Below are 14,615 nucleotides of genomic sequence, written 5' to 3' on the forward strand. Positions count from 1 at the left end.
CTGTTTTCCTGAATGCCATTAAGATTGAAACCGAGACTGATTTCATAACAGGTCAATAAACAAATAGTTAAAATTAAGTCACTTACATTTTAGACGCAATGACTGTTTTTGTTCTGTTTCAGCAGCGAAAATAGTTCCAAACAAAGATCACCGCAGAACCATCGCGCATCTCACAGCAACACTTGTTGCAGCAGCACTGAATGATTCAGCGTTTTGAACGAATCGGTTGAGTCAAAGATTCAATTACCCATTCGCAAACTGCCTCATTCTCATGCTCATTCTGAATAAATCAGCTTTTTGAACGAATCGTTTGAATGAATGACTCAATAACTCGCTCATTAAAACGGTCGCCTGCCGCCAACATTCCTTATTTTTGTATATTCAAAAATATTTAAAATAATCTAATTTAATACAGTTATAATTTTTCAATGTAAATTATTTAATTTGATTGGTAACAGCCTAGTGTCTTATTTTAATTGAATATAGTGATCAAATTTAAGAATTTGAAATGAAAGATGGAGCATACATTTAATAAAATTAGGGGAAAGATGCCCTTTATAAAAGGTACAAAAAATTAGAGTTTTCAAACAGTGATGTAATGAAACATTGACAATTTAAGTTTGAAGTGAGAAAAGCCTCTGTTTAGGCTATTAAGGAAATGTAATTTTGCCAAAAGAAGAACTTTTATTTTATATAAATGTTAATTTTAAATCAGCCTACTTCAGTGTGATACGTTACCATATTATCATGCTTAACACTAAGAATTTGAATAATTGTAATGTGATGATCAGATGCAGATATCTAAATCAAAGAATATAGGCAGTTTGCGGGTGGATTATTTATTTTTAACAGTGGATTCGGGTGACTCAAAGTGCAGCAGATTAATGAATTTATCTTTAAAATGTACAAAATTTTCTTCCGGGGGGGCATGCCCCCGGACCCCCCTAGAGGTAGCGAGCTCAACCCACAAAAATACTGTGGGAAACACATTAGGCTATATGATGATCTACAAAAAAATACACATTTAATTATCTTACTATTAAAATACATTATTAGGATTTTACCACCTCCGCCTCATTTTAAGCCAGGAAAAACACAGCCCCATTTAAAGGAGAACTTGGTAACTTTTTTAACTTAATAAAACTGTCTAGAAATCATTTGGATGGTTAAACTGCTGATATTCTGGTGATACTGATGACTTTCCCTGCTCCCCCCAGCGTTCCCAGGTGGAAAACCAACCTTGCAACTTGGGGACTGCCGTCCCGGTAAGACAGAAATTGGAAGTCTCGTGAGAAGCGAGAACGAGAACGAGCGCGAGCGCGAAACACGAATTGCTTTACGGCAATTCGACATAAACACACACGCATGTATGATGTATTACCAGATTACCCACCTCGGTAGACATAGCTCCACACGATACAGTTGGCTTGCTCCGATCATAACAAACGCACATGAGCAGCGGTAGAGAGGGGGAGGAGGCTGCCGCAAGTGAGTTTTTTACGTCCGTGTTGTGAAATATACGCCCCCCCACAGCTGTAGGGGGAGCTCGTGGGGAAACATGCGACAACAAAAGGGAAAATCAGCGAAGAAGTGACTAGAGTTCGCTAGAGTTGCCGAGTTCTCCTTTAAAGCCTTGTTCCATGTGCCCCCCTTTTATACTTTGAGCACCTGCCCCTCCAGAGGTCTCTGCACGGCCCTGCTTGAGCATTTTATTATTTGCGTGGCTGAATGATGTCTTCCTCTTTTTCTGAGTGACCATGAAGAACGGAGTATTTTAAGATAATCCATGCAATCCGTGTGATCATCGAATCCATAGGATTAGGTTAACTCAGTACAATATTTCAACTTTCCATATCGAGCCCAGCCCAGCCCGTTTACCTTCAGGAGTCAGATGTACAGTGACTACTGTACTGTCCTCGCTTATGACATCAGTCAGACGGCGGCCGCGGGGGTGGAAGGCGGATCGAGCGGGATTCTTTATTGGTGTCGATTTTCAGTCTCTTTTTAATGATAGGCCTTACGCATCTGTCAATCATCCCCGCTTGCTATTTGGGGAATGAATCCAGCGCTATGATTGGTCGAACTCTTCTTCTTTTGCTGTTGCTTGATTTGAGGACTGCGCGTGCAGAGGCGTCACCAGGTTTTTGCGTAATTTAGACTAAAAAATTGTACCAGCGTACTTTGAAGTCAAAATGCGTATCCGCTACGCAAAATGCATACAGGTTGGCAGGTCTGAAAATGTACCTGTGTTCGTTGTCCATAACATACGCCTGCCCAATCCATAACCCCACCCCCACCATGGGCCACTCCATCCACTACGTTGACATCAGCAAACCGCTCACCCACACGACGCCGTACACACTGTCTGCCATCTGCCCTGTACAGTGGATTCATCCGTGAAGAGAACACCTCTCCAAAGTGCTAGACGGCATCGAATGTGAGCATTTGCCCACTCAAGTCGGTTACTATGACGAACTACAGTCAGGTCGATACCCCGATGAGGACGATGAGCATGCAGATGAGCTTCCCTGAGACGGTTTCTGACAGTTTGTGCAGAAATTCTTTGGTTATGCAAACCGATTGTTGCAGCAGCTGTCCGGGAGGCTGGTCTCAGACGATCTTGGAGGTGAAGATGCTGGATGTGGAGGTCCTGGGCTGGTGTGGTTACACGTGGTCTGCGGTTGTGAGGCTGGTTGGATGTACTGCCAAATTCTCTGAAACTCCTTTGGAGACAGCTTATGGTAGAGAAATGAACATTCAATTCATGGGCAACAGCGGAGTTGCTGTTGTTCCCAATTGCTTCAACTTTGTTATAATACCACTAACTGTTGACCGTGGAATATTTGTAGGAGGAAATTTCATGAATGTGCACAGGTGGTAACCTATCACGGTACCACACTTGAATTCACTGAGCTCCTGAGAGCGACCCATTCTTTCACAAATGTTTGTAGAAGTAGTCTGCATGCCTAGGTGCTTGACTTTATACAACTGTGGCCATGGAAGTGATTGGAACACCTGAATTCAATGACTTGGAGGGGTGTCCCATACTTTAGGCAATATAGTGTATCAAGAAGCAGAAAGAAGGAACCCAATTATGAACCAACATTTAAATGCAGAGACAAAAATTTAATCGAACACTGAGAACCAAAAATGTGGAAGTGCTGTGGCCTAGTGGTAAAAGATTGTGGATTTGAGCCCCGCAAGATGAATCATCACTGAATTCCTGAGCAAGATGTAGCCTCAGGTTGTTAATTCTATGGCGCTTTGAATAAATGCATCTACGAAAATCTCACGAAACCAATTAGTGCATCTGCGTGGATGTTTCACCCCAAACGAATAGAATTATAAAATTGATGTGAGCATTTGCCCACTCAAGTCGGTTACTATGACGAACTGCAGTCAGGTCGATACCCCGATGAGGACGATGAGCATGCAGATGAGCTTCCCTGAGACGGTTTCTGACAGTTTGTGCAGAAATTCTTTGGTTATGCAAACCGATTGTTGCAGCAGCTGTCCGGGAGGCTGGTCTCAGACGATCTTGGAGGTGAAGATGCTGGATGTGGAGGTCCTGGGCTGGTGTGGTTACACGTGGTCTGCGGTTGTGAGGCCGGTTGGATGTACTGCCAAATTCTCTGAAACTCCTTTGGAGACAGCTTATGGTAGAGAAATGAACATTCAATTCATGGGCAACAGCTCTGGTGGACATTCCTGCAGTCAGCATGCCAATTGCATGCTCCCTCAAAACTTGCGACATCTGTGGCATTGTGCTTTGTCATAAAACTGCACATTTTAGAGTGACCTTTTATTGTGGCCAGCTTAAGGCACACCTGTGCAATAATAATGCTGTCTAATCAGCATCTTGATATGCCACACCAGCATAGTGCTCACTAACACAGATTTAGACAGATTTATGAACAATATTTGAGAGAAATAGTCTTTTTTTATACATAGAAAAAGTCTTAGATTTTGAGTTCAGCTCATGAAAAATGGGGACAAAAACAAAAGTGTTGCGCTTATAATTTTGTTTAGTGTAAATAAGTACAAGTAAAATAATCGGTTTGTTGAAGGCCATGCACTTGTTAATGCTGATGGTGAGGAATTACAGTTGCATAATGTACCTCATACTGAGTAGTATATCACTGAGAAAAGTCCTGCTCGAGTCGTAATTGTGATGGAGGTTCGGGTTGAATAAGTAGTTCTTCCAGTGTTTCATCATCGGACTCGCGCTCGCATTGATATGGTAAAATCAATGTCATTGTTCGTTACTGTGTTTAGTTTATGTTGTAGGAAGCATTAGGACAAGCAGAGCTGACGTTGTTATGGCAATGGGCTTTTTTGTTTTCGACACACGCGCTGTACACGGTACACCAATCACAACAGACTGAGCTGTCTGGCCAATCAGAGGAGAGCTCGCGGAAAGGAGGGATTTGGAGGGATTTAGAGAGATTGATTCATTTTACGAGTCGTTTGAGAATCATCGAAAATGTGGTGATGTGCAAATGTATTATGAGAAAATGAAACAGTTTTTTGACCTTTGATGCATGTAAACCTGTTGTAGGAGACACCAAAATAACATTAGGAAACTTTAAAATAGCATAACAGGGGCACTTTAATGTTTTGTTTTCAGAATTGTGGGAGACTGATTTCTATTTAAAAACAAAACAAAACAAAACAAAAAAACACATTATCGAGAATCATAAATTAAGCTTAAAAGAATATATAATATAGGGTATCTGGCATCTAACTTACAGGCTACCATTAGCACTGTTTCTATATTAAAATGTACAATCTTGCAGACTAGGATGAAGCCTTTATGTACATTAACAAGGATTTGGGACAATTATAATGCATTTTAATGCAGGATTCTGAAATGTTTTCTTATTTTAAAGACGCTTCGCATCCATTGTGCAAAGTTGTGCAACCCACTTTAGGTATAGGCTTTGCCCCATCCGCAGGCCTCCTTTCTTTTGGTCCATGATATTAGGTTGTGTTGTTTTTAGATAAATTGTTAAGAGGGGTTTGACAATGTGATGCACTTAGACTAGCTTATTTATATACAAATCATCCAAGCGCCCCATTCCAAGCCATTTCTAAGATACTTTTGATAAATATTATTAAATATTATTTAATTGTAAAGAAATTAAAGATCTGTCTTTGATTGTCAAAAGAACTCCAGGTGCAGTCCACTCTCAGCCAATAAGATTCCATGTAGCATTTTCATTCACAGTCGGAAATTGCCCTAAGCTTCATTTTCGGTGTGGAATCACCTTTGTGAACTTCTAATATTTAACTTGTCTGAAGAATTATTGCAGCCATTATCTCATTCAGGAATCCCTTAATTTTGTAAACAAAGCAAGCTCAAAATAGTCTACAATAAATCAAATTGTAGCCGTCATTAGTAGACTGGGGGAAAAATTATGTGCTCCCGGAGATGAGGCAGCCGCAGCAGACCAATGAGGTTGCAAAACACAAGGTGGAATGTGTTTACATACACTATATTGCCAAAAGTTTTGGGACGTCTGCCTTTACATGCACATGAACTTTAATGACATCCCATTCTTAATCCATAGGGTTTAAGATGGAGTTGGCCCACCCTTTGCAGCTATAACAGCTTCAACTCTTCTGGGAAGGCTTTCCACAAGGTTTAGGAGTGTGTTGCGTGCGTGCTTTACAACTACTGCATTCAACACTTTGCATTGCACTTGGTGATGTAAGGCTTGGATACAGCTGCTCGGCCACGGAAACCCATTCCGTGAAGCTCTCTATGCTCACTACTTGAGCTAATCTGAAGGCCACACAAAGTTTGGATGTCTGTAGCCATGCACTCTGCAGAAAGTTGGCGACTTCTGCGCACTTCAGCATGCGCTGACCTCGCTCTGTGATTTTACGTGGCCTACCAATTCGTGGCGGAGTTGCTGTTGTTCCCAATTGCTTCAACTTTGTTATAATACCACTAACTGTTGACCGTGGAATATTTGTAGGAGGAAATTTCATGAATGTGCACAGGTGGTAACCTATCACGGTACCACACTTGAATTCACTGAGCTCCTGAGAGCGACCCATTCTTTCACAAATGTTTGTAGAAGAAGTCTGCATGCCTAGGTGCTTGACTTTATACAACTGTGGCCATGGAAGTGATTGGAACACCTGAATTCAATGACTTGGAGGGGTGTCCCATACTTTAGGCAATATAGTGTATCAAGAAGCAGAAAGAAGGAACCCAATTATGAACCAACATTTAAATGCAGAGACAAAAATTTAATCGAACACTGAGAACCAAAAATGTGGAAGTGCTGTGGCCTAGTGGTAAAAGATTGTGGATTTGAGCCCCGCAAGATGAATCATCACTGAATTCCTGAGCAAGATGTAGCCTCAGGTTGTTAATTCTATGGCGCTTTGAATAAATGCATCTACGAAAATCTCACGAAACCAATTAGTGCATCTGCGTGGATGTTTCACCCCAAACGAATAGAATTATAAAATTGATTAATACAATTGACAGGCACTAACAACCCTACATAAAGTTGGACAAAAGTTTTAAAAAATAAATGGAATGATGGATGAATGAATAAAATCAGTCTGTTCTCATAGCAAGTATTTATACATCATAGCACTAACAGTATTAATATTTTGTTGTATGTTTTGTATCATGTTGTATCATGGTGGTGACTTCACCACACATATTTGGGTAGACAGCAAATCGATTCACAATTCATAGGTTTTTGATTAAATTGAAGAACTTTTTTTGTGTGCAAATAATGAGATTCAATGTAATTCGATTAACGATTCGATTTTGCATTTTTTAAGTGCATTCATAGGATTATTTAAATGATTTCCCTAATGTGTCTTATTTAGTAAGACACTTACATTCCACAATCGGGAATTGCACCCCGACTTTCATGGGGTCAGAGAGCAGGGGCAAAAAAAGCTTTTGTTTCACACCCAAGCCCTTTAACACTGAGAGCGACGCAATAAAGCTAAGCTAATCGCCAAAAAACTGAGCTTTCACACTTAACGCAAAACGATTGATTGGCTTTAGCTAATTCACAACTGCACAATAGGTGGGCATAACCCATAAATTCTAAAAAAAAATTTTTTTTTCCCTCATGTATGCATTTAGTAGGTTTTCCCATTTGACTTTAATCTCGTCCACTGCACAACATACAACAGTAAATTAAAATAAATAAAGTTTGGTACTAAACAGAAACCATCATGGAATGCGTGTAATAACTTCCGGCTGTAATCTAAAGTGGATTTTGATTGAATAATGGGCATACGTGCATTATTTGTAGTGTTTAAAGCTACACTGTGTAAAATACACAAATTTTTAAAGTTGATTCTTAGCAAAAAACACTTTGTTCTTTCAAAATGATATGTGCTCCTTAATGTGTAATTACTTCTACCAACTAATCAAGTATTCTCGTAAGCGTAGAATCTGCCATTTAGAATACATACGAGTGAGTCGCTCAAATGGCGGCAGCCACGTTGCGCCTCCATCTTGAAAATACATTAGCCAAAGAGGGACATACCTGGAAATTCAAGGGGATTTTAGGTATGGCGAGGGGGAGATTACTCGCGACTGCCGGCAGATTTGAAATAATACTGCCACCGTAGGAGTTAAAACGCCCTCGGAATGGGAGGGGCTAGAAAGTAATATTCAGTTGGTAGTCATAAACAATTTCACCGCTAGATGGGAGAAATTTTTCATTATTTTTATAAAAATACCCCACTTTTTCAACGGTTTGACACGAGGCTATAGTGCTATTGTGAGAGAGCTATCATCTGCTCATGTGATAGCAGTGGCTATGCTGACAAAAATGGTGTCAATGAGAGCTATGGATGAAGCACAATCCAGTGAAAGGTGGTAAAGAGTGCAGCACGTGAGGGAGAGCTGTGAGGGTGTGAACAACGCCACACAACGTCTCCATAAATATGTGCATGTAATAATTTAAGGCTTACATATTTTAAAGCATTGTGAATCGCTATCGAAACAAGATTCTTTAAATTCTTAGCATTTTAAATCGAATCGAGTGAATCGTTACACCCCGAAAAATTTACTATTTTCTGCACTGCAACATTGCAGCAAGAAATCAAACACTTCAAATTGTTTGGAAAATCAAACTCATACCTTTTGGACAAGATAAACACTCGTGGCTCTTTGGCCAGCGATTTGATCCAAGGCATTTCCTTCTTCCACAAAGTAACTCACATCAGCTATATGAACACCAATTTGAAAATTGCCTACATGAGGAGAGAAAAGAAAACCATGTTTTTAAATCATAGATAAAAAAATTAAAAAAATTGTTTAAGTGTAATGAACTTTTTAAAAGACCTTTAATATCAAAGGCAGCACACATACCATCTGAGAGTTGTTTACAGGACAGTGCATCATCCAGATCTCTGGCTGTAGCTGGGTCGATGGTAAATATGCATTCGTTTCTTAAAAACAAATTAAAATCCGAAAATCAGAACCAAATAATCAACATTTTAATTAAAATTACATGTTAAATGGACTCTACATACAAATAATGGATGATACGTGAAAAATGTATAGATCAGGGACAGGATAGAAGGTTACCGGAGATCTCTTCTTTTAGAGAGCGCATGATCAGGGATTCTCCAGGGCAGATCTTGGGGAAGACAATTCAAGACCTCCTTGGAAAACTCTGAGAAGTCCACATCATATTCAGTCAGGATGCCTTCTGTTTCAGGCTCAATTTCACCTGCTTGCCCTAAAGTTTTTGCAAGCCGCCTTAAAACAGAAAAACAACATTGAGAAAAGCCGTTATTAATCACAACTGCCAATGTAAAGCTCATAATTTGGAGGAAATACAGGTTACCCAGATCTCACCCTTCAGCAAAGTTGTTGTCTGCTGACCACTGTGTTATTCGGCAGATGAAGAGTGTGTTTTCATAGTCTCCAGGTCTGGAGATAAAGTCTGCAGGGCAATCTGCCAGAGGCACATTAACTCTCGGGACCCGATGGTCCACAGGAGAGAACATAGCAAAATTCTTGTTGGGAAGAAATTTGAGGAAGCCTGATGCTGCTCTTGAGTGCTTCTTCTCAACAATGAATACAACCTAAAATGACAACATCCATGGACAATTATACGCAAAAGAATAAAAAAAGGCATGCTAATTTTGGAAGATCTTCAAACTTAGAAGTATTATCGACAACATGACGTAAAAAAAAATTAGCCCATTTCCTTTCTTAAAGGGGTCCTTGATTATGATTTCACTTTTTTTAACTTTAGTTAGTGTGTAATGTTGCTGTTTGAGCAAAAACAACATCTGCAAAGTTACGATGCTCAATGTTCAATGCAAAGGGAGATATTTTATTTTACAGAAATCACTTTTTAAGGACTACAACAAACCTCTGGTATGGACTACAACAAGCTTCTTCCAGAGTTGGTGACATCACAATCCCTAAAATTACATGAACCCAGCCCCCGGGAACACACAATAAAGTGGGTGAGGCCATGTTGGGCTGCTTTAGAGAAGAGGAAGAGTTGTTGTCGCAGTTTGTCATAAGGCTGACGAATTTAGAGAGGTTAAAATTTATTTTTAACACTGTTCCTGAATATTACAACCTCAAAGTTTGTCTGTGCGGAGTGTGCGCTGCACATTTTATAGATAACAGCTTCCAGAAGTGAGTACAATGCAGGCTATACGCAAAAAAGCTTCTCCTGAAAGACGTAGCCATTTTGTCGGGACAATCTGTTGTTTATGGATCACAACTTGTAAGTATATCTTATTATTTGTAGTTGTGTTTTCTATTAACAGTTAGCCTGCTAACTAACATTACAATATTGATGTAGTGTTTACTTTAGCTTTTGTAAGCTCTTTGCTTTTGTAAGACTGTTCAATGCCCCTTAGGAAAATTATCAATGATTTTGTGATCAATTACTGTTTGTATTACCATAGTTTTCTGACAAATATGATTAAATGGTGGATAACATCCTATCTACAAGAAAATTACAAAAAAAAAAATTCTTCACTCTGAAATGTCCAGTGAAATTCGTGTTTGTAAAGTCCGTGCTTGATATCGTTCAGCACAATACCTTGTTCATTAGCATTTTCAGGGTCTGAATTGGGGTCAAATTGGTTTGAAATTGACGCCATTGTTAATATTTACATCTGAGTAAAGCTCACGGTTACGAAGGGGCGTGACATTTCCCGAACACACTAAGCGCTGCCAATCACAACACACTGGGCCAGCTAACCAATCACAGCACATTTCGGAAGGAGGGGCTTCATCGGAAACGATACATTCAACCAGACTTGTTAGAGAGGAGCTATAATAATGTAAAATATATGAAACATAATGTGCTTTCAAGCATGAAAACATCATGTTTTTATAGTACACCATAAAAACAAAATCAAGACTTTGTAACAGGGATAATAGGACCCCATTGATAAATGTTCCTGATGTTTTTGTGCATGATTCATCAGTGATGCACATCATTCCAAAAAGGAAAAAAATACAGAGTGCAACATTGTTTTAATCTATTTCAAAAGCCAACTTTTTTAAATGAAAATACTTGTCATCTTAGAAAATTGTCTGAATTTCTAAATCTTGTCTAAATGCATTTTTATTTATAACTGTCATGAATAATAATTACTTAAAAGTAAGTAAAATGCATATCCTTTCAAACAAATGGCTTACCTTTCCAGTCCTTTGCATAGCTCTCTCTGAACTTGATCCAGAAGTGAAGCATGCATTAGCATGTTTGACAGAATGTGTTGTGATAGGGGCTAAATCAGAAAAAAAGTTATAGCAAGATACATTTGATTGCAAATTTCTCTTTTATTTTCTGACACTTGTATGTATAATCAATGTAATTTGTTGATTTTTTTTCATCCATCTTCAAAGTAAACAAAGCCAAGCTTATTGTTACCCCAAGCCAGCAAAGCAAATCAACATTTTAGGTGGCTGTATGTATCAGGTTAAAGGAATAATTAGTTTGCACCATTCCTCATGTGCTAAATAAATGAATTTATTTATTACATTTAAAGTCTTGGAATGATTATGCCAAATTTAAAAACTTTGACATCAATTGTAAGCAAAATTCAATTGTTCCACAGCAACACAAGGGTAATTTAAGGACTTAACAATGAGTCATGAAGATCTTGGTTTTTGGAAAGAGGTGAATAGCTCATTCATTCTGCAAACACAATCATGTCTTTCATTGCCCATTCACCTCAGTCACCACATGCCCTGTATCAAACTTGACACTCTGGAATCTGTTGCCATGTTTTGAGCTACAGATGCTTAATGATTTAATATGTAGACGTCTTGGGGAGGCAAGTGCAAACAAAGATATCTGGGCTTGATAAAGATAAAAAAAGATCACAGCTCTTGGCTGTTCAATCATCAATGAGTGACTCAACTTTTTTTCTGCACTATAAGAGAAAGCACATGTATCAAGATATATATATATATATATCTCCTTTACATTTATAAAGAAGCAATTCCTGGGGCAATGTGTGATGTGGCGTGTGGTGGTGTGAGATGCTGTGAGATGCATCTAAAAGCATGAGATGCAACTAAAAGAAAATTGGCATAGGACTGACCAAACCAATTAAATGCTAACAAGGTCAATTTTGATTATCTAGTTACAAATTTGTCAAAAGTTTCCATTACAAAATGTAACATAATATATATTTTTAAATAAATAATAAATTATTTATTAATTCAAACTTAAATTATGGTGAAGACTTAAAGGGATAGTTCACCCAAAAAATGAAAATTCTGTCAGTAATTACTCACCCTCATGTTGTTCCAACCCCGTAAGACATTCGTTCATCTTCGGAACACAAATTAAGATATTTTTGATTAAATCTGAGAGTTGTCTAACTCCTCCATAGGCTTCTAAGGGACTGAAACTTGCTGGCCCAGAAAATGTATTAAAGACATCGTTAATATAGTCCAAGTGTTAGTCCAAGTGTTTAAGCGTAGCGCGTCTGTGTTGCACGTCACCACGTAGGCTCACTATTGGGCGACGCTGGTCATGTGTGATACGTGGTGACGTACAACACAGACGCGCTACGCTTAAACACTACGTGAAAAGACCCGAGGCCCAGAGAGAAGGAAATGAAAAGTGGAATAAAGTCGTTATTTTTGTTTGTTTTTGCGCACAAAAAGTATTCTCGTCGCTTTATAAACTTAAGATCGAGCCACTGGAGTCACTTGGACTATATTAACGATGTCTTTAATACATTTTCTGGGCCAGCAAGTTTCAGTCCCTTAGAAGCCTATGGAGGAGTTAGACAACTCTCAGATTTAATCAAAAATATCTTAATTTGTGTTCCGAACATGAACGAATGTCTTACGGGGTTGGAACAACATGAGGGTGAGTAATTACTGACAGAATTTTCATTTTTGGGTGAACTATCCCTTTAAGCTTATTGTAAATAAAACTAAATTAGTGCTTAACAGCAAAACCTTGAGTAAGAGGTGAACAGAACACTGTGCCTGCAGGAAAAGCTCATTACCTTTATCATGGAGACTGACATTCTTCATTTTACTGATCAGCTCATCATCTTCATTGTAATGGGCCTCCACTATCACATCAGGAGCCTTTGGTGCATTCTGACTGGATGGAGTTCTCTCATTTATATCTCCATTGACTGCCTGTGTACAAAATGTGACACATTATGCATTGACATGCATGATGTTAGACTGTCACTTTTCATTTGATTATACACAATTACATACTACACAAAACTACAAGTAATACATTCAACATGCATTCATATACATCTATTTTAATACAAAAAGTTTTACACTACTTGTATTTGAAAGTAATGAAGTACTGTATGTCTTAATAGTATGAAAACATGACTGATCGATAGGCTCGATTGTGCACTCTTTTCCACATTTTGTAGTACTAATTGTGGGGGGAAATTTGTGTAATTTTGCTTCTTGGACTTAAATATGCAAAAAAATGTGAAATGGAGATGAGAATACTAAACAACTGGAAGCAGAAAACATTGGTTCATTTACTAAATATAATTAACAAACACAAAAAAGGCATGGGATCTACGGAATTGAATTACTCTGCGGAAATCTGTGGAGGAATTCTGCAAGTTCAGATTTCATGCATGTATGATTGCCAACTTCAGAAGAGGAAAATGAGGGACATTCTAACAGTGATCTTCAACCTTGCTCCTGGGAACCCGCTGTACTGCAAATTTTATTTCCAACCTGCTTCAGAAAACCTGCATGTCATTTCAAGCCATCCCGAAGAGCTTGATTAGCTGGTTCAGGTGTGTGTTCAATTAAGGTTGGAGATAAATTCTGTAGGACAGTGGGTCCCCAAGAGCAGGGTTTGAGACCTCTGCTGTAGACGAAAGTAAAGGGCATATGTGGACTTTTTTTGCCCCACATATGTCAGTGTTTATGTACGATATAGATATGTACCTCAAGTTTATATACATATATATATATATATATATATATATATATATAACTATTGGTTTTGATCCCTTCTCTTATTTGGATTTCAGATGATAGTGATAACCTTACATGACTGCAAATCTAAGAAGAAATATGTGCCTTTAGGGTGTACCGGTAATAGTTATATTTTCTCATGTTTAATTGCTTTCCTATGCTGCTGATTATTTACAAAGCTGATTATTTTCATCTTGACAAAAATTGCCTAGCAGCAGTTTAGATTTCCTGACACACAACTGCCCACACATGCACACATCTACCCTCATTAAAGCTTTAGCTTTGTTGCCAATTCTATATACAGAATGTTTATATAGCTAAAGAATTCAAAAAGCTAACATCTATTTTCTCTGCTGTACTAAAAACAAGTCATAGTGCATAGACATATAAATAACAAGCATACAGAAGTTGGCATGCAGCATAACATGCATTATGCCACCTAATACCTTTTTAAAACGTCTTTGATACATCTTTTATATTTATCATGCATGCAGCTAGCTTATTGAACCTCACATTAACTGAGATATTTGTAATATTCTAGTACGTAATATGCCCTCTAAAACTTTAAGCATACTGTTCTGACCCGGAACTAATGCTTAATTGGTGAACCCTTTGATTTTATTGCAGCACTGTCAGCTTGACACATCTTAACACATCTTGACCTAGGAGTATTTTCCTAGCCTGGTAATACCAAACTCTGCTACTTCACTTTGCTTCGTAGACAGAGTCTGGCATGGCATAATTTTGGCAAAATGATTATATATGATTATATATATAATTTTGACATGGCAAAACTTTTGCAGATTATGTGAAGTAAATCTATGCATCCATGGTACAATCAGCGTCTACGTCACGGCTCTCAGCCCGCCCTCTGTTCGTTGATTGGCCGGCTGTTTTCAGGCCGGAGGAAAACGGGGAGATAGGTCGCTATCTCAGACTGAGTACAGAAGCGAAATGAAATTGAGCGGAAGTACGAAGTCTGACGTAGTCAGGCTAGTATTTTCCCACTCTTCTTGGCAAAAATGTTCCAGATCTGATGTGTTGTTTTTGCGCCAAATATACCATATTTACAATATTGGCTAAATATTCAGTCTTGTTCTTGATAATGTCACTGTTGTGCCATACTTTCTATTCTCTTGTTGATGACTGTCTTCACAGCGTT

General features: G+C 38.5%; 1 protein-coding gene across 3 annotated transcripts in view; it reads right to left on the minus strand.

Annotated features, from left to right (window-relative positions):
* dis3l2 (DIS3 like 3'-5' exoribonuclease 2) overlaps positions 1–14,615 on the minus strand; it is an 83,678-nt gene that overhangs the window by 45,024 nt on the left and 24,039 nt on the right. For all 3 annotated transcript variants that reach the window (XM_079877288.1, XM_079877290.1, XM_079877289.1), the window contains 6 exons: positions 12,496–12,634; positions 10,667–10,755; positions 8,852–9,081; positions 8,579–8,752; positions 8,360–8,439; positions 8,129–8,241 (listed from right to left, as the gene is read on the minus strand). In XM_079877288.1, coding sequence (XP_079733414.1) covers positions 8,129–8,241; positions 8,360–8,439; positions 8,579–8,752; positions 8,852–9,081; positions 10,667–10,755; positions 12,496–12,634 — 825 coding nt within the window. The remainder of the gene's footprint in view (positions 1–8,128; positions 8,242–8,359; positions 8,440–8,578; positions 8,753–8,851; positions 9,082–10,666; positions 10,756–12,495; positions 12,635–14,615) is intronic.

The sequence above is a fragment of the Squalius cephalus genome (assembly GCF_949319135.1).
Source record: "Squalius cephalus genome assembly, chromosome: 7".
NCBI classification, from domain to species: domain Eukaryota; kingdom Metazoa; phylum Chordata; class Actinopteri; order Cypriniformes; family Leuciscidae; genus Squalius; species Squalius cephalus.